The sequence below is a fragment of the Phalacrocorax carbo genome, chromosome 1, assembly GCF_963921805.1.
Source record: "Phalacrocorax carbo chromosome 1, bPhaCar2.1, whole genome shotgun sequence".
NCBI classification, from domain to species: domain Eukaryota; kingdom Metazoa; phylum Chordata; class Aves; order Suliformes; family Phalacrocoracidae; genus Phalacrocorax; species Phalacrocorax carbo.
In genome coordinates, this window is record NC_087513.1 from 217,912,526 (window position 1) to 217,934,435 (window position 21,910).

General features: G+C 65.5%; 2 protein-coding genes across 11 annotated transcripts in view; one reads left to right on the top strand and one right to left on the bottom strand.

Moving 5' to 3' along the window:
• Positions 1 to 2,301: 2,301 nt before the first annotated feature.
• On the bottom strand, positions 2,302 to 12,814 carry RHOG (ras homolog family member G). Of its 3 annotated transcripts, none has more exons than XM_064441639.1 (2): positions 12,685 to 12,814; positions 2,302 to 3,693 (listed from the first exon to the last, which is right to left on the bottom strand). In XM_064441639.1, the coding sequence occupies exon 2, from the start codon at positions 3,652 to 3,654 to the stop codon at positions 3,079 to 3,081; it is 576 nt and encodes a 191-aa protein (XP_064297709.1). In that variant the 5' UTR covers positions 3,655 to 3,693; positions 12,685 to 12,814; the 3' UTR covers positions 2,302 to 3,078. The 3 variants fall into 3 exon arrangements, with proteins under 3 accessions (XP_064297709.1, XP_064297708.1, XP_064297707.1); XM_064441638.1 differs by lacking the exon at positions 12,685 to 12,814 and adding an exon at positions 10,784 to 10,805; XM_064441637.1 differs by lacking the exon at positions 12,685 to 12,814 and adding an exon at positions 4,924 to 6,749.
• A 2,342-nt stretch (positions 12,815 to 15,156) lies between these two features.
• STIM1 (stromal interaction molecule 1) overlaps positions 15,157 to 21,910 on the top strand; it is a 103,676-nt gene continuing 96,922 nt past the window's right edge. For all 8 annotated transcript variants that reach the window (XM_064441640.1, XM_064441642.1, XM_064441641.1 and 5 more), the window contains exon 1: positions 15,157 to 15,363. In XM_064441640.1, the coding sequence (XP_064297710.1) occupies positions 15,255 to 15,363 (109 nt within the window). In that variant the 5' untranslated portion in view covers positions 15,157 to 15,254. The remainder of the gene's footprint in view (positions 15,364 to 21,910) is intronic.

Below are 21,910 nucleotides of genomic sequence, written 5' to 3' on the forward strand. Positions count from 1 at the left end.
GCCTTCAGCAAACTCTATGCCACTTCCACCCAGCCCAGCCAGTGCACGGCCCCGGGCCGACCGGGGGCCCATCCCTTCCCGGGACTCCGGCCCAGGTGGGGTTTGGGCTGGGGTGCAGGATGTGGACCCCAGGTGCTGGGACTGGGGTGTGGAGGGCCAGGGCTGGGGTGTGGGATGCAGATCCCAAGTGTTGAAGCTGGGGTGCAGAACGTGCACCCAGGGTGCTGGGGTGTGGGATGTGGACCCTGGGTGTTGGGGCTGGGGTGCAGGTCACAGGCCCCAGGTGCTGGGCCTGGGGTGCGGGATGTGGACCCTGAGTGCTGGGGCTGGGCTGTGAGATGTGAGTCCCGGGTGCTGGGGTGCGGGACATGGACTCGCGGGTGCTGAGCGAGGCTGGCCCAGGCTCAGCGGGGCTGGAGGAGGCTGGGAGCCGGCCAGGGAGCCGGGCTGGAGGCACAGTGCTCCCACGCTGAGTCCACCCCGCAGCTGGCGGCTCCGCTCCCCACCCAGCCCCGGGGGCCGCTGACGATGCTGCGGATGCTGCGGGGCCAGCGGGGCCGGGGACCAGCGCAAGGCGGGGTGCGGAGCCCAGTGCCAGGAGGGCTGAGGTGGGCGCAGCTGGGGTACGGGGCACGGTGCTGGGCAGGGGAGCTGCCCGCGCCTCGGTTTCCCTCTGCCCCGTGCAGGGCGGTGGGGCCGCGGCGGGGCCCTGACCTCATTGCAGCCGGGCCAGGGAGCAGCTGGGAGGGGAACAGCCATGAGCTCATCTCGCTGTTCCGGGGCCAGGGCAGGGCCGCATCCCGCTGCCTCTCCCAGCATCCCACCCCAGGGCCCGTGCCTCGTCCCAGCACCCACTCCTCCGCCATACCCCACTAAGGTGGTACCTCGCCCCCCCCCCCGAGGGGTGCAGCACCCTGCCAGTCCTGGGTATGGGGGTCTGCGTTGGTGCCTGGGCAGGAGACCTCCAGCCAGCTCCTGCCCCAGCCATGGGAACGTCCCTGCTGTGGCACCACGAGGCATCCCGAGGGTCCTCCCAAGAGCACGTCCCAGCTCCGCCCTGTGCAGCCCCACGCCGTGGCTCCCACGGCTGTGCCGTCAGCCCTGCCCACGGGAGCTTGTGGGGTGCCACAGCCCCTCGGGTGCCGGTAACCCCTCCTACAGCCCTGGCCCCAAAGGAGGGACCTTCCCACCAGCACAGCCCCCCCCGCCCCCGATAGTGGGGATGAAGGCCAGATCCTGCTGCTGCAGTGGGAGCGGGATACAACCCTCACGGGGCCGTGCAGTGGGAGCAGGATGTGCCCGTGGGGATCCCCCATGGAGGGAGCAGGGTTCGGTGCAGTGGGACCTGCAAGCCCACCGGCGTGCAGCCCCCCCAGGGACGAGCCAGGGCCACATCCCAGCGTTGTGGGGTCCGGGGGGGGTCCCCACGCTTTGCACCAGCCCCTGGGATGCTGTACCAAGGCATGGCCCTGGGAGAGGGACGGGGACGGGACGTGGCCGGAGCCACCCTGCCTCGCGGCACCGTCGCCCACGCCAGCCCCCAGCGGCCCCCCGGCTCTGGCCGGGAAATGGCAGCAGGGAACAAAGGCGGCTTGTGGCAGGCGCCGGGTCTGCCCTTCCTGCAGGAAGGCTCCGGGGCCAGACAAGGGGCCCGTGTGCTGCGCGGCAGCGGGGGCCCTGCCAGGCCTCGCCGGATCCGGCCACCGGCTAGCACGTGCCGGCGGCCCGCGGGGGCTGGCGAGCGCGGCCGAGCATCCAGGAGTGCTGCCGGTCCCTCGCTGCCGCCATCGTCAGCCTCAGCGCTTGGCTGCGGTGTCCCCCCAGGACACCCCGGGCGCAGGGACACGGGGCTCTGGCCTCTGCCTGCAGCTCTGGAGTGGAGCAGGACAGGGCAGAGCCGGAGCTGGGATGGCCGGGGGGGGCTCCCAGGGAGCGGACCTCACTCCTGCAGCCCCCTGTGCCCACCCCAGCAATGTCCCCATTCCTATCCCTTGCAATGTCCACAAGCCCCCCGCAGGGGAGCTCAGCGCAGGCCCCGAGTGGTCATGGGGTTGGCCGGGGTTTGGGGCTGGCATGGCAGGGGCACCCTGGGCTTACCCCAACCACAGCCCCCCCCTGCCCCTGGCCGAGACCCCCCAGCAGGCAGCGGCGCTGCCACCAGCACTCCCGGCTCAGCCCTGGCAGGGCGAGGGGTCCTGGCCCAGCTCAGGATGGGGGCACCCATGTACCCCCAGGTGGCTGCAGGGGTGTCCCCGTGCCCAGGGAAGGCAGGGGCGCGTGGGAGACCACAGGAGACGGGCAGCCTGGGCAGGTCTCTTTATTTAAGAAAAAGCAACTCAGGGAGTGGCTGGTTACACAGGCAAGTCCCACTGCCCTGCAGAGCCCCGGCACCGGCCGGCGTGGGAACACGCGCCTCTGGCAGAGCCGGCTCCGCTCTCACCAGGGCTGGACTCCCCCAGCGCCGGCCCCGGGGAGCCGGCGATGCTGCACCAGGCTGGGCTCACCCCAAGCAACCCCCCCAGGAGACCCCCAGTGTGGCTGCCGGGACCCCATGGCAGGATGGGGCCGTGCCAGCACCGGGGCAGGGGGATGCTCGGGGGTGGCCGAGCGCCGGGGCTGGCACAGGGGGGCTGAGGACCTCCCCCCATGCCTTGTGCAGCCGCGCTGGTGCAGGGGGTGGGGGTGGCAGGTCCCCATGGAGTGCTCAGGGTGGGGGGGCAGGTCTCTGTGGGGTGCTCAGGTCAGGAGACGGGGGTTCAGCCACCCTGGGTATCCCCTTCTCAGGAAGCGTTGCTCTGTGCCGGGACCAGAGAGGCTCGCCCAAAAGCAAACGCTGACAGCCAGGGCCGGGGTGGGGGTCCCACGGGGCTAGGGGAGCCCGGCTGCCCCCGGGGCAGACGGCCAGTTAGTGCAAATCAGGTCTGTATTATTAAAGCTGGCGGCTTCAGGCTGGCGGCCCCGGACCCGCCATCCCCGGGTGGGCAGCGAAGCTCTGGGAGGCACTGGCGTGGGCAGGGGGGCTCTGGGGGGCACCGGGGCATGGGCAGGATAGTCTCTCGCTGGTCACCAGCAGCCCCATCACAAGAGGACACAGGGCTTCTTGGGCTTGGCCGGGACGGGGTTGAGCACGGCCCTCACCGCCTCGGTGAAGACATCCTTGATGCCCTCCTGGTTGAGCGCCGAGCACTCCAGGTACTTGACGGCGCGGATCTGCTTGGAGAGGCTGATGCCTTGCTGGGTGGTGATGGGCGCCTGGTTCTGCTCCTTGAGCCGCTTCATGGTCTCGGGGTTGTTTCTCAGATCCTTCTTGGTGCCGACGAGGAGGATGGGCACGCTGGGGCAGTGGTGGCACACCTCCGGGTACCACTTGTGCTTGACGTTCTCATAGGAGGGCGGGCTGGCGATGGAGAAGCAGATGATGAAGACGTTGGTCTGGGGGTAGGAAAGCGTCCGGAGGCGGTCGTACTCCTCCTGGCCGGCCGTGTCCCACAGGTTTAAGTTAATAGTCCTTCCGTCCACCGTGTTCTGGGCGCTGTAGTTGTCGAAGACGGTGGGGATGTACTCCTTGGGGAAGGCGTTGGTGGTGTAGCAAATGAGCAGGCAAGTCTTCCCCACTGCCCCGTCGCCCACCACCACGCACTTGATGCTCTGCATCCCCGCGGCTTGGCGTCCCTCGCGTCCCCCTTCAGCAGCCTGCAGGGAGGGGAGAAGGTCAGGGGAGGGGGACGTGCCAGGGCTGGGGTCACCGCGGTCCCCCCACCTCGGACACCCGGAGGGTGCAGAGGGGCAGCTCACACTCGGTTCACCCTCCATCCCGCAGTCCGGGTGAGCTTCCCAGCCAGGCGTGCCCCCCTGACAGACCCCACGGTGCGCAGCAGCACGGAGACCCCCCCCAACGGGGAACTTCAATCCCTGATCCAGGGCAAACACATGTGCCACCGTGACTGGCGTGCACGGGGACGGCATCGTCCCCAGGACTGCGCTCCCAGGGTAGCCAGGCTGCCGCAGCGCCCCGTGCCACGCCATGCCGTGCCACGCCATGCCCTCCCGTGCCATGCCACGCCGTGCCATGCCATGCCACGCCATGCCCTCCCGTGCCATGCCACGCCGTGCCATGCCATGCCACGCCATGCCCTCCCGTGCCATGCCATGCCCTCCCGTGCCATGCCATGGTGTGCCATGCCCTCCTGTGCCATGCCATGGTGTGCCACGCCATGCCCTCCTGTGCCATGCCATGGTGTGCCATGCCCTCCTGTGCCATGCCATGGAGTGCCATGCCGTGCCCTCCTGTGCCATGCCATGGAGTGCCATGCCATGCCCTCCCGTGCCATGCCATGGTGTGCCATGCCCTCCTGTGCCATGCCACGCCGTGCCATGCCATGCCACGCCATGCCCTCCCGTGCCATGCCATGCCCTCCCGTGCCATGCCGTGCCTCCAGCCCGGTGCAGGATGGAGGGCAGCAGGGCACGCAGCCAAGGGCAGATCTGGGCTGTGGGAGCGTGTGGGCTGCTGCCACATGCCCAGCCCTGGTGCTGCACACACAGAGCAGGGCTGGTGCCGGCCCCGATGGGGCAGAGGCTGGGCTGGTGCCGCAGCCGGGCCGGAGAGCAGCGGCTGGCGTGGCCCCTCGGGGCTGACGTCCGCCCCAGCAGCTGTGTTTATCCCTGAGCCCGGCGCGCGTTTCCCTGTTTGCCTTCCTCAGGTTCCCTCTGCAATTGCCATTAAGGGCCGCATCCTGCTCCCCTTCCTGCTGCAGGCTGGAGCCAGGCGCTGCCGAGCCGAGGCGCGGGGGCACCGCAGGGTGCCGGCGTGGGAGGGTGCCCACCCGTGGGGGGCTCCGGCCACCGGTGCAGCAGCTGCCCGGCAGGATTTATTGCAGCAGGAGGGTTGCCTCGGCCGGGGCAGCGGCTCACGCAGCTCACCTGCCGCAGCGATGGGGAGGGAGCGGAGGTGCCGGGGATGCCGCGTCGGCTCAGAGCCCCAGGCTGGGGGGAAACGCTCTTCCCCAGCGTCCCCCGGGGCTACACGGCCAAGGCAGCGTGCCTGGGAAGGGCGAAGGGGCCATGCCCCCCACCCTGAGCCCCCGCTGGGCCGGACCCTGCCCCCTCGGATGGGGAAGTCGCTCTTCCTCTTCCCGCCCTGACACCCGGCTTCCTGCCCATGGCGGGGCCGGGTGCGCCGTGACCCCCGCCCTGCCTGGCTGCCTGCCTGCACCGCTGCACCCCCGGGTACAGGCAGGACGAGCCGGGGGCCCGGCCCGAACGCTGCCGAAGCCGCCCCGCAGCGCCGTGCCTCAGTTTCCCCACTGCAAAAGTGCTTCTACGGCGGGGGGTTGGGGGGGAATCCCCAGGTCTCCAGCCTGTGAACGGGGCCACAGCGTCGGGGAGCAGCGGGGCCATGGCAGGCAGCGCCTGCCCGCAGCAGGAAGCCGGCCGCCGCAGCGCCGGGGCTGCTCGCACGGCGTGGGATGCCGGGCGGGTCACAAACGAACACCAGGCCTTCAGCCTCCAGTTTTTTCTCCCCGCTTTGGCCGCAAATGCAGCCCAGAGGGTTTCCTCACGCCAAGCCGCAGCGGCCGGGGTGCCCCAGGGTGTGGGGGGGCTCAGCGACGGTGCAGGCAGCAGCAGGCAGCGGGACCCCCGACGGGGTCTGCGGGGCTTGGAGCAAGCGGTGTGAGGTTGGGGAGGTGGGAGAGGGGTGGGAGCAGGATCAGGGCGATGGGAGCAGGGGGAGCAGGAGCAGGATGATGGGGACAGGAGCAGGGCGGTGGGAGAAGGAACTGGACGAGGGTGATGGGAGACCGAGCTCCCTCCATGGGACGGTCACCCACGACGGGGGCTGTAACTGCCGCCCCGCTGCCCCATTCCATCACTGCATGGACACGAGGGGTCCGTGGGGACACGAGGGAGCCACAGTGCTGGGGAGGGAACCCCTGGGGAGACCCCCGGCGTCTCGGCCCCCACCAAGGGGTCCCACCGGCCCGTGGGGGCTGCCCCGCTCAGGCCAAGCACTAACCGCCTGCGATGCCCAACGCACCCTCGTTTCTCATCGGGTGCTGCCCCTGGCTCCTCGCCCGCCGCCCCCCCAGCGCTGGGTGGCTGCAGCCAGCACCCCCGGCCCCTGCCCGGCCAAACCGCCCCGGTGCCGGTGCCCAGCCCTGGCCGCCCTGCTTGCCCCCAGCTGCCAAGGGCTGGCGGGACTGGCAGGACCCACAGAAGCAGTGGGGCCACGGGACGCGGCACCCCGTGGCCCCCATGCCCTCTCTGTCCTGCAGCCACACTGTCTCTTTGGCCAGGGTTCCTGGGGCTGGGGGGGGGACCCCAGGCCAGCCCCCCAGAGCAGGACGCAGCCGCCCTCCTTGCATCACGGCAGGAATCTGTTTGCGGCCTGACTGAGCTAGCTGAGACCTTGCTGACCCAGTTTGGACCTATCTGACCTGGTTTCAACCTGTTTCCCCCCATCATCTGCGAGGCTTGGGGTGCATGGGCACCCACCCCGCTTGCCCCGCTCTTCCTCAGCCCCTCTGGGACAGCTGGCGGTCCTGCAGCAGATTTTTTTTTCCTTTCCTGATGAGATCAGGTTGAAGAAGAGATGGCAAAAATAAGAATTTTCTTGGAAAGCCATTTGGGTTCCTATTTTAGATTTATATTCTCTTCTCTTCCCAAGCCAAATGCCGGCGGGCGCTGGGTCGCCGGGAGCCGGAGCCAGCCGCTCCCTGGCCGAAATAAACCCAAACTGGGCTTTACTTTGTGAAAAAAGAAAAAGAACAACCCAAAACCAAAAGGTTATTTCCAAATCCCAGTCTTGCGTTTTCTTTGCAAAACAGTCCCCCCCGCAGGGCCCTGGGGAGCAGCCGTGTCCCCGGGGACCCCACGGGGCAGGGCGGGAGGTGCGCTGAGTGGCACCGGGCTCAGCTGGGTGGGGGGAGCATGCGGCGGGTTTAAAACCACCCAAACCCAGAGGTGCTGGAGCTGCAACCGGCAGAGGCGGCGTCCTCGCTGCAGGGACATCGCTGGGGGGGACCTGGCCGGGGGGTGCCAGGGGCCGCGGGGGTGCAGGATGCGATAGGTGGCGAGGGCCGGGAGTGGAAGGGGTGCCAGGGGGGCGAGGGGCAGCACCCCAAAGCAGGAGCCACATCAAGGCACTGCAGTGCCCGAGGGTGCCCTGTGAACCCCCAACAAGGCATGCAGCCCCCTAGCACCCCCAGGCTCCTGCTGCCCCCAGCACCTGTGGGCACCCCAAGGTCCCTGCAGCTGTGTGCATGCTGGGCAGCCATCCTGCAGCACACGGCGGGGCTCGGCGGAGGGTCCCCGGTGCCCCCCAGGCTGGGGTCCCTCGGCTGTCAGGACTGGCTGGCTGGTGGCGTGACACCGGGGGATCCCCCTGGGCTGGGGCAGCGGGTCCCGGGTGCCAGCCAAGGGTCACCCAGCTGAGGTGGGAGTGAGAGGGGTCCTACAGCAGCCCCAGACCCCAGGTTAGGGAGGCATGGGGGCAGCATGCTACCCTGAGAGGCTGCCGGGCACCCCAGCACCCCAGGGAGTACTGGGGTCCTGGGGACACCCCATTGGCAGAGCAGCCGGGGGAGATGCAGCCAGAGTCCGGCGCGGTCTATAAATATCCAGGGAAGGACACGGGCGGGAAGAGCCGCTGGAGCCAAGGACAATGTTGGCAGCAGAACAGATGGGCAGGAGCCGGCCCCGGCGGGGGACACGGGGAAGCCGCTGCAGCCAGAGGCGGGGTGCGAGGGGCGGCTCTCCCGGGACACAGGGATGGAGTGATGCCCCACTGCTTGCAGCTCCCTATCCATCGGGGTGCAGGGTGGTCCCCGAGCACTAGCCACAGACCCACGGTGGGACATGGTGTGCGTCGGTCACTCTGAGCTCAAACCCCACACCCCCAAACCGGCCGTGGGGCCGCGACGCCCCGGGGTGAGCTGGCACCCAGCGGGCATCTATCCCAGGAAACACCCGGCCTGAGTCAGCGGGTCTGCTAACGAAGGGGATGGGGCACAAGTGGAAACGCTCGTGCCCATGAGAGCATCACTGCTACGGGGAAAAGGAGGAGAGGAGGCGGAGGCGGCGGGCAGGGGGCCACTTCCCCATGACCCAGGGCCCCTGGGGCTGTGAAACCCCAGCGTGGGCTGAGGCTTGCCACTGGCAAGCAGCAAACGTGGGGGCACACGCTGCCCATGGAGGGGCTGTGGTGGGATCTGGGTGCTCGCACAGGCCTGTTTTTGCTCTCGCCGTCGCTGGCACCACGGGCACTGCCAGCTCCAGTGGCACGGCGAGGGCACCCACAGGCACGGCTGTGCTACCTGCATGCACAGGGCGAACTGCTCACCAGCAGCCAAAACCCCGAATCCCTCCCTGGGAGCCAGGGAAGGGGGCAAGATGTGGGCGGCAGGAGGGCTTTGGCTCCAGCCCCCCTTGGAGCTGCCCCTCTGCCACACCAACGCTTCCAGCTGCAGCCCCTGGGGCTCTGACCCCCGGGTCATGCTCCCGACCCGTCCCCACAGCCCCTGCCAAAGCCCCAGCCTCCCTCGGCGGCCTGGGAAGGATGAGGGGTGCTGTGGGGACCCGCAGCCACGTGGGCTCCAGCCCCGCTGGCCCGCCTGCCCCCCACGACAGGAGGGGAGGTGGGAGCCGTGCCGGACAGGGGCCAGGACCCCCAGCCAGGACGGGGCTGGGGGATGCACAGCGGCATCCCTGCAGTGCCAGGCTGGGGCCAGAGGTAGCCTGTGGTCCCCGAAGCATCCCGACACCATGAGAACAGAGGGTCCTGCAGCCCCCAGCCACTGGCCTGCGGCGCCAGGGGACATGGGGCAAGCACAGCCCTGTCCCTAGTGTGCTGCCTGCCTGCCTGCCCTGCCCGCTGCCAGCACCCCTGCCCGCTGCCAGCACCCCTGCCCACTGCCAGCACCCCTGCCCGCACAAGGGCAGCTCTGTTCTCCCGGGAATTCTGTGGCCAGCAGCACCCTTAACCCCTTCTGCCCACTCCCAGAGATGCCGGGGCACAGGCAGCCTCGTGGGGCCGAGGGGCACAGCCCGTGTGGGGCACCAGAGGTGCCTGCCCCTTCCCCAGCCCTACACCCTGGCCCCACAGGAGGGGAACCGGAGGAGGAAGAGGAAGAGTCAGAGCACGGGTTGGAGGTTCTGCACAGTTCAGCACCCCCCACCGCAGCGGGACCCCGGCCACCCTCCGTGCCACTGGGGTGCTCGGCAAGGATTTGGGGTGCTGGGGAGAGAGGGCACGGGCAGGCGAGCGGGGCTGTGGATGATGCACCATAACCTCCCTCCGCCCCATCGCTACCCCCCGGGACGGGAAAAGCGACTCATCTCTTCAGCAGAAAAGGGAAGCAAAACCCGCTCGCCGTCTCTCACAGCCAGGGCATCCCCCCGCTGGGTTTTTCCGCCAAGGAGCAGCCGCCCCTGCAGCACCCAAACCTGACCCGACCTGACCAAAGCAAAGCCAAGCGTGCCGCGCGGGCTGCGCTCTGCGCACCCTGCACCCCACACCACGTACCGTGCACCGCACGCGGCGCGCCCCGCGCCCCACGCCGTGCTCCGCAAACCACGCACGGCGCGCGGTGCGCAGCAGCCCCAGCATCCCCCGCCGCGGCCCACGCTGCGCCCCACACCGTGCCCCCCAGTCACCCCATCCCCAACAGACGGGCCGGCGCAGACCAACGCGGGGCTGGGGATCGGCAGCCACGATGGCCGGGGTCGCTCCTGCTCTGCCGGGGAGAGCGGCACAGCGTGGCCCCCCCAGCAATGCCGCCGGCTCAGCAGCAGAAAGAGGAAACTAATAGAATCTATAAATACTGTGCAGGGACCCCGTGGGGCCGAGCGCGCTGGCCCGGCACCAGACACCAGTGGGAGCGGGACGGGGGTGGTTTCTGCCACAGCCGCAGCAGGGACCCGGTGCCGGCGTGGCCGAGATGGGGTCCCGGCTCTGTGGGACATGCCCCGAGGTGCACTGTCACCAGTACCCCTGGGTCCTGCTGTCACAGCTAAAATAACTTCCATGCTGAGTTGGAGGATTTTGATTTTCCTCATTTTCCAGCTGCAGGCTTGTTGTGACTAATTTCCTCATTTTATTTCCCTCCCGGGCCGGTGAGCTCCGCCGCCAGGTCCCGCTCTGCCCCTCGGCACGTCCGTGGCTGCTCCCGACCCTCGGCCTCCTGCTCGAGGCGCTGCCAAAGTCAGGGCTGGAGCAGGCGCCAGACCCCCGCGGGGTGATGCTGCAGCAGCAGCCCCTGAGCCGGGGCCAGCCCTGGCCAGCAAACCCCCTCCCCAAGCCAGCGGTGGGATGGGGCCGGCATCGGCCAGGGCTGCTCCCAGTCAGACACGGTTGCCAGCATCGGGGGGATCCTGGGACAGACGGAGGGATGGTGGGTGGGTGGGTGGAGGGATGATGGATGGATAGGGGGAGGGAAGGAGGGATGGATGGGGCCAGCCAGGCCACTCTCCATGGCCTCAGGGTGAGAAAACAGCCCGGCACAGCTCACGCTGACAGGCGGCCACGCCAGCACCAGGCCAGTCGGCACCTCTCAAGGCCACGGTCAAAGCAAAGCTCTGGGCGCAGGACGCCCGACCCCGGCCCCCAGCCCACGCAGGGCACGCACCACACCTGCGCCCGCTGGCCGGCACCGCTGCTGCCATGAGGTGTGCCGGCCTCGGGCGCCTCCCAGCATCACCAGCAGTCCCCCCGCGCCCGCAGATGCTCGCGGCTACCCACACCCGCAGCGCCAGCCCCGCTGCCCACCCGAGCCACAACACCCACCGCAGCTCAGCCCCGGCGGCGGGGGCTGGACGGTGCCCCCGCAAGCCACCATCGGCCCTTCGGCAGCTGCTTCTTCCACCAAGAGAAGAGGAGGGAGCCCAGCGGGACCCCAGCCCATGCACCCACCCACGGCGCCATGGCCACACCGTGCCCCTCCCAGGGCCGACGTCTCCCCCGGGCACCCGGGGACCCACGTGTGCCCCTGCTCTGCAGCGAGCCGGCGGCGGGACGGCACAGAGAGGTGGCACAAGCCAAATCGGGAGCTGGCGTTTGACCAACACACGGCGCATCCCCCCACCACCCCGCACCAGGAGGGGAGGGGAGGGCTCCCCGAAGCCTCTCCAGAGGTGACCCCGAGCTCACAAAAGGAGAGTTGCGGGGCTGCAGCACAGACTCACCATCCGCCCGGCAGGGGGGGCCTGGGGTGGCCCCGGGGGTGGCCCAGCAACAAGCGCCCACCACCCACCCCAGGGACAGCCCCGTCACACAGCAGGGCTGGTGTTGCTCCCCTGCTGCACCGTGCCACCCCCGCAGCTCCGAGCACGCTGTGGTGTGTGAGCGCACGGCAACGCGAGCGCCGCAGCGTGCGCCACAGCGTGCAACGGGCACGGCGGTGCCTGTGCCACGTCTGCTGAACACGTGCTGCAGCACGTCTGTTGCAGCGTGTTGCAGCGTTGCACCCTGTGTTGCAGCGCGTGATGGCGTGCGCAAGCGATGCGTGTGCTGCAGTGCGCGCAGCGTTGCAACGAGCCTTGCAGCGTGTACGGGACGTGCAGCGTGTTGTTGCAAGGGGCATGTTGCAAGGTGTGTGCAGCGTGGTGCCACGCACGGGTGCTGCAGCGGGCGCAGCGGGCACGTGTCTGCAATGACATGCAGTGCAGCATGCGCGCAGTGCCCCGCAGAGTGCGGCGCCCAACCTTTCTTTCAGTGGGTGCAGCGCACGGTGCAGAACCCTGCGGTGTGCGTGCTGGGTGGTGCAGTGGGGTACCTGGTGCGCAGCAGGGGCAGCGGGCAGGGCAGTGGGCCCGGGGGGCAGCGCAGCGGGCCCGGGGGGCAGCGCAGTGCCCTCTGGCGTGCAGTGCAGCCCGTGCAGTGCCCGGCGCGGCGTGCAGTGCCCTTCCGCTCATGCAGTGAGCAGTGTTGCATGTGCAGTGCCGGTAGTGTGACCGCTGCATGGCGGGGGTGCAGTGGGTGCGGTGCCGGGGGTGCAGTTCCAGTGGGTGCGGTGCCGGGGGGTGCAGTGCTGGTGGGTACAGAGCCGGGGGGTGCAGTGGGTACAGAGCCGGGGGGTGCAACGGGTGCCGAGCCGGGGGATGCAGTGGGTGCTTAGCCGGGGGATGCAGTGCTGGTGGGTGCCGAGCCGGGGGATGCAGTGGGTGCTTAGCCGGGGGATGCAGTGCTGGTGGGTGCTGAGCCGGGGGATGCAGTGCTGGTGGGTGCTGAGCCGAGGGATGCAATGGGTGCCGAGCCGGGGGATGCAGTGCTGGTGGGTGCTGAGCCGGGGGGTGCCGCGACCCCGCAGGGTGGGGGGTGGGGGTCGGGCTGTGCCGGGCCGCTTCTGCCCCCGCCCCGTCCCGCAGCCGCCGGCCCCCGCAGCTCCTCTCCCGGGGCCGCTCCCCGGGCGGGCGGCTGGAGCGGCACCCCCCGCACCCCGTTAGCCCCGAGCCCCCGTCAGCATGTGTGTCCCCCCGCCCCGGGCCGGTCCCGCTGCCGGCGCCCCCGCCCTGGCCCCGCGGGCGGCTCCTCCCGCCGCCCCCACCCGGACCCGGCACCCCCCGGCAGCGGGACCCGGCACCCCGCGGCAGCGAGACCGCCGGGAACGGGACCCCCCCGCCCCCCGCCGGGTGCCCCCATCCCGGCAGCGGGACCCGGCCCCCGCCCGGCGGAGACCCCGCACTCACCCCGGGGCATGGCGCGGCGGCGGGCGCGGGGCCGGAGCGGCAGGAGGAGGAGGAGGAGGACGAGGGAGGACGAGGAGGAGGAGGAGGGAGGAGGAGCAGGAGGAAGTCTGCGGCCGCCTCCTCCCGCCGCCCCGGGCGGTCCCACGGAGAAACTTCCCTCCGCCGCGCCCGGCCCCGCCCGTCCCGCCGCTTCCTTCCTCGGCCCTGCCCGGGGCCGGGGGCTGCCCTCGGGAGCGCGGGGCGGGGTGCGGGGGATCCCGGGGGAGCGCGGCCCCCTGCGCCCCTCGGCATCGCCCCGGGGCCGCCCCGCCCGGAGCGGGACGGGGGGGGCGCGGGGGGCGCGGGGGCGGGGCAGGCTGGGGTAGCCCCCTGCCAGCCCGGGCGGGCGGGAGCTCTGGGGAAGCCTTACCGCAGGGTAGGGGCTGAACTGAGGGGAGGGGGATCCCACCGCCCACAGCCGGGGCTCCCTGGGGGCACGGGGGGTGGGGGGCAGACAGGGGAGATGGCAGCCCCCACCCGAGGGCTGCCCTCGGGGTCCGGGTAGGGACAGATGGGGATGAGGTGAGGGGAAAGTGGGAACCAGCTGCCCCGGGGGAGGGGGGCGCATCCGGGGCCACCCTGCTGCACCCCAAGGGGAACAGCAGGGCCCCGGGGCTGCTGCAGGGGCAGAGCGCCCCGAGCACAGCCTTGTCCTGCTGGGTCAGGGACAGAGGAGACGCAGGTGCCGTGAGGGTCTCTGCAAGGGCCAGGTCCCCCCAGCAGCACCCACAGCCCAGGGGGGTCCCTGGGGCAGGAGGTTCTTGTGGGGGAGACGCGGCTGCCCGGGGATGGAGGCAAGGCTGTTCTTTGGGGAGCGAGCACGCCTGTCCCTGTCCTCGTCCTGGCGCGTGCCAGAGCCACGGAGGGGTCTGCAGGTGCGGGACCCCCCTGCCCACACCCAGCATCTTCCCCCACGCCAGCACGGGGGGCTGGGGCTGGGACCCAATCAGGGACCGTCTGCCTGGAAATGAGTCTGGCAGCTGCCTGCGGCTCGGGGTGCTGCCCGCTCACCTCACTGGGCAGCCCCTGTTTTTCCTCCCTGGCACCCACCGCCTGGTGCCCCCCATCCTGCATGCCCGGGGCGGCGGCGTGGGGTCCTGCCCGGCTGGCAGGCACTGGCTCCAGGGGCAAGGGTGATGCTCCTCGGAGCAGCAGGGCCAGAGCGGGATGGGATTTTGCTTCCGGCCAAAATCTATTTTGTGGAGCTATTCTGGGGCCGGATCCGATCCCTGCAGGGAGCTTCGTTTTCAGCCCTGGTGCCGAGGGAAAAGGACACGTGAAACCTCAGCCTGTGGCCTTCCTGTACCCCCGCCGCAGGCTCTGGGCGCTCGTGGCCTCGGGCCCCCATGGCTCAGGTCCAGAGCTGATGAGTGATGATGCTGCTGGGAGCACGTGGCCCCGGCGGGGCATTGCAGCCCTTGGGGGTGTCAAATCATGGTGGCCTGGGCCTGGCTGTGAGCAACCGCACGATCAGGTGTCAAAACGGCTCTGTCCTGACGAGCCAGGGTGCTCCGATAAGCCAGGATGCTCCAGTGAGCCGGGGTGCTCTAATGAGCCAGGGTGCTCTAAGAAGCCAGGATGCGCTACCTAATGAGCTGGGGTGCTCTAATGAGCTGGAGTGCTCTAATGAGCTGGGGTGCTCTGACAAGTCGGAGTGCTCTAAGAAGCTGGGGTGCCCCGATGAGCCGGGGTGCTCTGACAAGCCTTCCCCGGGGCTGGAGGAGAACTGTACACAGTTTGGTCACCCATCCAGGCACCATCCACGGCCGCCCCTGCTTAGCTTCCGCGCCGCGCCGGCGGCCCGCGCCCAGCCTGGGCATTGCCCCGCTGCGCCCGCCAGGGGTCGCTGCGGCTCAGCGGCGGGCGCGGGGAGCCCGGCGGCGGCCGGGGGGGAAGCGGGAGGGGCGTGGCCATCTCCCCGCCGCTGGTTGGCCTGTGGGCGTGGAGGCCCCGCCCCGCGGAAGGTCTCGCACGGCGGCGGTTGGCTCCGCCCCCTGTCACCGAGCGTGCGGCGGCGGCGCCAGGGCCCGGTGCGCAGCGGGGCGCGTGCTTGGAAGAGACCACCGCTACGGGCGGCGGGGGGGGGGGTGGGTGTCCCGGGAGAGGCCGCGTCGGGGGAGGAGGGGGTGTCCAGGGAGAGACAGCTACCGGAGAGGGCGGGGGGGAAGGAGCGGAGCGGGGGGAGGCTGGGAAGTGGGGGTGTCCCGGTAGAGAGCACCGCTGAGGAGAAGGGGGGGGGCAGGGTTGTCCCGGGAGGGACCACTGCGGGGGGAAGGGGGGGGCAGGGCTCTCCCGGGAGAGACCACTGCGGGGGGGGGGACGCGGGGGGGGGAGGAGGAGAAGGAGGCTCTCCCGGGAGAGACCACTGCGGGGGGCCGGGGGGGTGCCCGGTGCGGCGGGAAGCGGGCGGGAGCAGCGGGGGTTAACGCGCCGTCCCGCAGCGGGCCGCGGGGCAGGGCGGAGCGGAGCGGCTGGGCCCGGCGGCGGCGCCGATGCCGAGGAGGAGCTGACAGCGGCGGGGGAAGCGGAGGATGGATTTACGGTCGGGGCTGCTCGTGTGGGTCCTGTGCGGCTTCCTCCTGCAGCAGGGCCGGGGGGAGCGGCCCCCCGGCTCCCACCTGGACGAGACCGCCATCGCAGGTGAGACCGGCCGGGACACCCCCCCCACACCCCGGGTGCCCCAGGCGAGGGGTCCCAGGACCCCAAATAACCCCCGTCTGTTTGCGCGGCGGCCTCCAGCTCTTTGCTCCTGAGAGTGTTTTGCCGTGAGGTTTGGTTTTATTTTTTTCCTTTGCATCGCGACTCGGTGTGTCCAGAAAACGCCAGCGCCGAATATTTTATTTATTTCCTTTTTAAGGCCAGGTGGGCTGGGGGCGAGGGATCCCCAGGGTCCCGCAGCCCTGGCGCGCCTCCAGCCACCCTCACCCCGCTCCGGGGCTCAGCCCCGAAAGGGAGACGTAGCAAAGCCCCGACGAACAACCGTCCTGCTTCCCCCTTATTTCCCTCCCCGCCGCCCCAAAAACCCAGCAAAAGAGAAAGGAGGAGCCCAAGTCCCTCCGGACTCGGGTGGATTCTCCCCCCCCCCCGGGGAAAAGCCAGGCTTTAGAGGCACGGCGCTGCCAGAGCCGGGCTCGGCGGAGGGCTGGGAACTGGTGTAACCACGGTGGGCACTGGTGTCTGCTGGGTGTCCTTGTGGCAGCCCCCGAGGTCAGGGCTGGGAGCCCGCTCGATAAAACGTGCTTTTAATGGTCGGCAGCGGAGCGGGAACCCTCAGCCCCGCGGCTTCTGGCGAACCCCAGCGCGGCGCGTCCCGGGGCGCTGCGGGGCAAGAAACACTCGGTTTCGGAAGTTTCGGGCTCCTCGGCGAAGCGAGTTTTGGGAAAAGTGCCGCCGAGGCCGAAGCGCTGCCGGCGCAGGTGCGTGCGGGTGCGGTGTCTGCGGGGCAGCGAGCAGAGCTGGCCGCGCATGGGTGCCGCCGCCCCGCGGGGTCCCACCCGGGCAGGCTTCCACGCGGGGAAACCTGCCGGTTCAGGGCGGTAAAAAAAAAAACAACCCAAACCAAGAGGCGCTGGGCAGCTTTGCCCCCTAATCGCGGCTGGGTGCCCGGCTGCGCCCCGGGCCGGTGTGTCGGCGGGGCGCCCGGGGAGCGGCTGGCCGGTGGGAGCAGGGCAAGTCCCTGGAGCCGCAGCATCAGCCGAGCGATCGGGAACTCGGCGTCTGGTTCCTGCGGGCGGGTTGTCTCATCTCGGTGACGTGATGATTTATATGACTTTTTTTTTTTCTTAATACCAACCGCACGCTTAGCTGTTCCGCAAGGAGTTGCCTTCTACGTTCTTTTCACGCGATCCTAAATCCTTAGGCCAGTTCACGTCCAGTCTGCTCCATTAAGGAAACTGGATCTCTGCAGTCCTGATGAAGCAAGGTTTATGCCTCCAAGGAATTTCCAGATGAGTTATTTTTGGAGGCCCTGCAGAAGTGTGGCAGCTCTGGTGATTCAGCTGCTGACTTGCTCTTCTCTCTGAGCAGAGGCAGAGCAGCGCAGGGCAGGCAGGGAGCAGCCCAGAGACCTGGTCTCTGTAATAAAATCACCTACAGGTGGGCTTTTCCTGCAAAAGAGGTACTTTGCATTACTCTTGGTCTTTTACAACTGGTATGGCCTAGTTACTCCTGGGTTTAAAAGCCCGCAGAGCAGCACATGGCACCTTGCGAGGGAATAGCTGGTTACAGGTTGAAACCCAAAGTGCGCAGGTGAACACGGTCAGTAAGGGGTTTTTTTTTCGCTCCGAATGCAGGTAACTCGCAGCATCGCCGCACCGTGTCCGTTGCTGGGGTAGCTGGGAGGTTTGCTGGTGCTCGCTGCACTCTGCTAACGCAGCTTCAAGTTAACGCACCCGCTGAGATCGCACCCGCTGAGATCGCTTGGCCGTTTGCTTTTTAGCTCTTGGAGCGGTTGCTCGCAGTTCGGCGCAGCGAATGTCCTCAGATAGCACATGACACTCTTTCTTACGTGTTCCCTGGAAGCAGAAAATGAGGGTTGCGTTGGTTGCGCACGGGTCTGCAGCAGCGCAGGCTCTTAGTGTGAAGCAGAGGTGGGTGTTTGATGGATTTTTGGAAGTGAAAGGGGTCATTTTTGGTGGATTTTTGAAAGTTAAAGGGGTTTTTGGGTTTATTTTGCATGTTTTTTTCTTTTCACATGGCATGATTTTAATGATAAAAAAGACCGACAGCACCAGTCATTTCTCCCTGGAACAGTGAAATTTTTCAGGAGATGCAGGGAAGTGTTTGTAGAGGGCAGAAGCGCGAGTTTTAGCAGTGTTTGCTTGTTAGGCTCGGTTGCTTAGATTCCTGTGCACACTCAAGGGATGCATCGGCATGCTTTATCAAGAATTAGTGTATCTTTCTGATTCCTAAGGTTTTTTTTTTAAAGCGAGAGTTTGAAATGGATAGTTTTACCCGCTGAGGAATGTTAGAGTTGGTAACTGAACTCCAGGGAAAATCAGATTTTCTCCTGGCTTTGACTTGTTCAAAGGCAAGCGTTGCTACCGAGTGCTTCGTCTCTAGTCCTTTCCTGCCTCTATCAGGTTCAGGTTCAGTTACGCTCAAAAGCGCAGGAGCCATTTCGCAGGGCACAGAAAGCGAGGCGGAGGTGGTGTGTGTTTCCCAGCCCGGACGGACAGACGGCCCGCAGCCCGACCCCCGGAGTAGCGCAGACCCCCAAAGGTGCTCGACCTCCCGACTCTCCCGGCAGCCTGTTTGTGTGCTAGAGCACATGTTTCAGGAAAACACGGTGTCGCGAAGGAGGCCACTGCGCAGGATGTGCTGACAGTCACCCTGCCGTTATTGTTTTCACCCGCTGGCGGTTATTTTTAGCATGAATTTGTCTAGCCGCAGCGTCCAGCCCTGGGATCTTCCGTACACCCCCCCCCTAAAAGGGGCAAGAGAGGCTCCTCGTGGGCATCGCTGCGAACGTTGCCGTCGGGTGGTAGGTTTTTTTAATCTTCCAAGTTACTTGCTGTGATCTGTCGGCCTAACCTATTTAATGCAGGTTTTGTTCACTTCTCTGTTGGTAACAGGCTTTATCAGTGTCGTCTGGGGTTAAGCCATGTCTTATGAAAGTGTTATGTGCACCGCCAACTGTCTTGGTCAAGAGCTTTTAAGCTTTTTCTCAATAACAATAGTAAGCTTGCTCGATAGCCTGTTTTTCATTAAATCATGTTAACTGGTATCAATGAGGCTGCTCTTCTTAATTTTTCACGTGATTGCCTCCTGTGCAGGCCAGGGCCTGGTCGGTGAAGTGTCATTGCTGCTGCTTACGCTGGGGACCTTCAGGTTGGGCTTCAGGTGTGTTTGTAGGAGACCCAAGGAAAGCTGGCCGTGCAGGGGCTGGGCTTTGGATGGCTGGGATTCATTCCTGGTTCCCTTCATGGTGGTGGTACCTTTCACCTACGGCTCTCTGCTCTGCTAGATTCATACCTGCGCTGTCTCCGCATGGTAATATGGAAGTAGCACAAGTCTCAGTTCCCCTGAGCCTCATTTCATTTTATATTGAGATCGCTTTCTGCGATCGTACATCCGTAGGGATGCGGGGCCGTATCTGCCAGGCTCGGCCTGTGCTAGAGGAGGTCGGGGGTCTCGTTTGGGTCCCTGTTCTGGCATTATTTAGGCAGATTTGGGATCCTGGTGCGAGTTTTCCCTGTCTCTCTTTCCTGCAGCAGTTAAAAGACAGGCTCTGGGTAGCGTGCTGAGATTGCGTTGCCCAGAAAATGAGTCAGACCCCTCTGGTGCCATGGTGGCGCAGGGCAGGGTTTGGCAGTTACTCGTGCCATGGCACAGCGGCTCCTCTTTCCCTTCCTTCCGTGTTCTCGCTGTGCCCGTCTCCCGCTTCCCTGTCTCGATTCCTCAATCGCAAGGTTTCTGGAGTCATCTTTGCTCTTGTTTGAGTTGGGATCCTTACCCGAGCCGGGGGGGTTCGGTGTGTTACCAGAACACAAGTTATTAAAGTATTAAGATGGTATCAAAAGAAAACTTGAATGCATGTTGTCAGAGTTACGATGTAAGCCTGTAGCGCCCTGAGCTACGCATACAAGCAAGGGACATCAATGCTTAACAAAAGTGTGAAGGGGGGCTACAGCCGTCAGCTTTTAACTAGTGATTGATTTATTTGGGGCGGGAGGGAGGGAAAAATATATTTCTGGATGAGGATGCTGTGCCTAAGCGCTGCAGTTGAGAGCTCCTATACTTGTCATTCTAAAATGCAGGGTTTATTGAAAATTAATCCTTTGCTACAAAATCTCTCGATGGGAAGGCGACCGTTTTTTGGACTTTGAAATTGCAGTGGAATCTTGTGACATACGAAGAGAATGAGGAGTTAAGTGGTGTCCTTTGAAAGCTTGATGCAGTAATCTTGCAAGGTGATTACTTCTTATCTACCAAGTTATTTTGTCAATGAAACATTGTGTTAGTGCAGTTTGGTGAAGTTTGTCCCCCACCATCATGCCAAAATCTACGTTTGTCTTCTATTCCTTTGCCAGAGCCTCTGGTTTCATCCACTGCAGTAAGTAAGATGCTTTTATGGGTTGCCTCTAGAAAAAGTCTTATAATTTGAAGTCAGGAGATCAGCGTAAACGCGGTGTTGAGGTACAGGCAGCTGATTGAGCTACCGTGGATCCGGCTGCTCTCTGATGTTCCTTAACCTCTCGGTGCCGTGTAAGCAGAACCACGGCAGGACTGCGTCCGCCCTGTTGGTGTGCCGGAAACCTCCGACCCCTGCTGTAGCCTGCCCGGGACCGCAGCCTCGCGGAGGTGCGCGACCCGGCTCGTCGGGACGCACCGTCCCTGCTGTAATAAGGCTTGCAGCCCCGTCTTTCCCACAGCCCCGGAGGGGTTCGTGAAATACAATGGCTTGTTATGCGTCTCTTGCTTTACGATGAAATGCTTTTTAAAGGAGTCCTTGTCTCCAGGACTAGATGGATTTTGCTACTGTGCCTTTAGCTTTAGCTGCAGTTAATTCTTTCTACGTGTGCACTTCCACTGGGTGGAAGTTGCACACGTGAGTAGCAGCTACAGGCTGGGCCAGGGAGAAGTAGTAGTTTTGGAGAATGCTTGGAAGGCTTTGCCAGGAAATAGTCAATGTTCTTCACTAGCTTGATTGGAAACCTCTGGATTGCAGAGCCTTTACTTCATTTAGGAATGAAACTCATCTCGAGGAATCACCGTGCTGAGAGATGGAGAAATTGTCATCTTTTGGTATCGGAGCGCAGCCTCGTGTGGAAGAGGAGCGGGGCTGGATGGGCACGCGTTGCGGCTGGTAGCGCTGCTGGGGAGCTCCTGGCTCCTGCCTCCTGTTTCTGTTCCCTGTGTTGGCCCAGAAACTTGGAGCGGTGCTCAGCTGGATCAGAGTGCGAGGTGGGGTTTTTTGGTGTTTTTTTTACTTGTTTATTTATTTATGACTTTGAACAGCAACTTTCTTCATGCCTGACGTGCCTCCCAGGTAGTGTTTTCGCGCGGGCAGCGTTGCTGGTGGAGCTCGCAGTGCCGCTGCCGGGATGCCGCCTGCTGTCGTGGGGCTGGAGCGAAGCGGCGGCGTTGAGCTCTCTGGGGTGTTCATTTTCTCAGGAGTCGTGCCGACACAAGCACATATAAAGCTCGTGTTCAGACTTTCCAGGCTACTTGTGGCCTTTGTCCTCGCTGCATCCCAGTGGGAGAGAAAAACCTGACTTGAACGCTGACCGCCTGGAAAGCGTCGGCAGCGGAGGCTGAGCTGTCGGGGCACAGAGCAGGGATCCAGGTAACCCCGCATCGTGCCTGACCCTGACGGCCCGGAGGTGCCTGGGGCTGGAGACAGAGCCTCAATGAGGTTGTTGAGCCTTTTCTGGTGTCTTCATCGCCGAATCCTCTTTTCTCTGGGCCACACCTTGCAAAGCCCTCGCTCTGGTCTCGCTGTCCCCTGCGGTCCGCGGCAGCGTGGTTATGTGCCATCACACCCGGCGCGGAGCAAGGTGTAACTCGGTTCCTCCCGAAATGTGTGTTCCTGGAATGAACCCCCACAGGAAAAAAAAGATAAGACCGTGGCAGACTTTCTTTATATCCTGCTTCAAACTGTGTCTTTTGGCTTGGACTTTCCTAGGGTGAGGCAGGGATACGTGTGTGCACGCATGGGAAGTCCAAAGCAGCAATCCTCCTGTCCGTGCTTTCTTCTCAGGAGGGAACAAAGCAATACATGTGTGATGAAGCCTCCTGACATCCCTTACGGTGTGGCCGGCAGGGTCTGTGATGCTTTGATACGGTCATGGTGAAATGCAGCGTGCCTCCTCTGAAAGGGAGTAAGAAAGGAAGAAAAAACAAACCAAAACCAAACAACCCTGCTTTTCTGTTGCCTGCTCAGTTTGTGTTTGGCTTGTGGGCTGCTTGGTGTATGTTTGTACATCGTATTTCTCTTCTTGCTGAGTGCCCTCACCTCCTCTCCCTCCGGGCAAGGGGCAGGTGTCTGTCGGCGCACGCTGTGCTTTAGGCCGACACTGCAGGGGGAACTGCGTTATCGTGCAGTGAGTTTTATTTCAAGGTCTGTCTGGCTTTCGGTGCGGGAAGGGAAGTAAAAGGGCATCCTGGTATAGTTCCGCATGGGTCTGGTTGTTAAAAGGAAGGTGTATGAGCAGGTGATTGAAAAGCAATGGTTTTCTGTGAGGTT

Coding starts and splice junctions, on each gene's coding strand:
- RHOG (XM_064441639.1), bottom strand. CDS start 3,654: ATGCAGAGCATCAAGTGCGTGGTGGTGGGCGACGGGGCAGTGGGGAAG.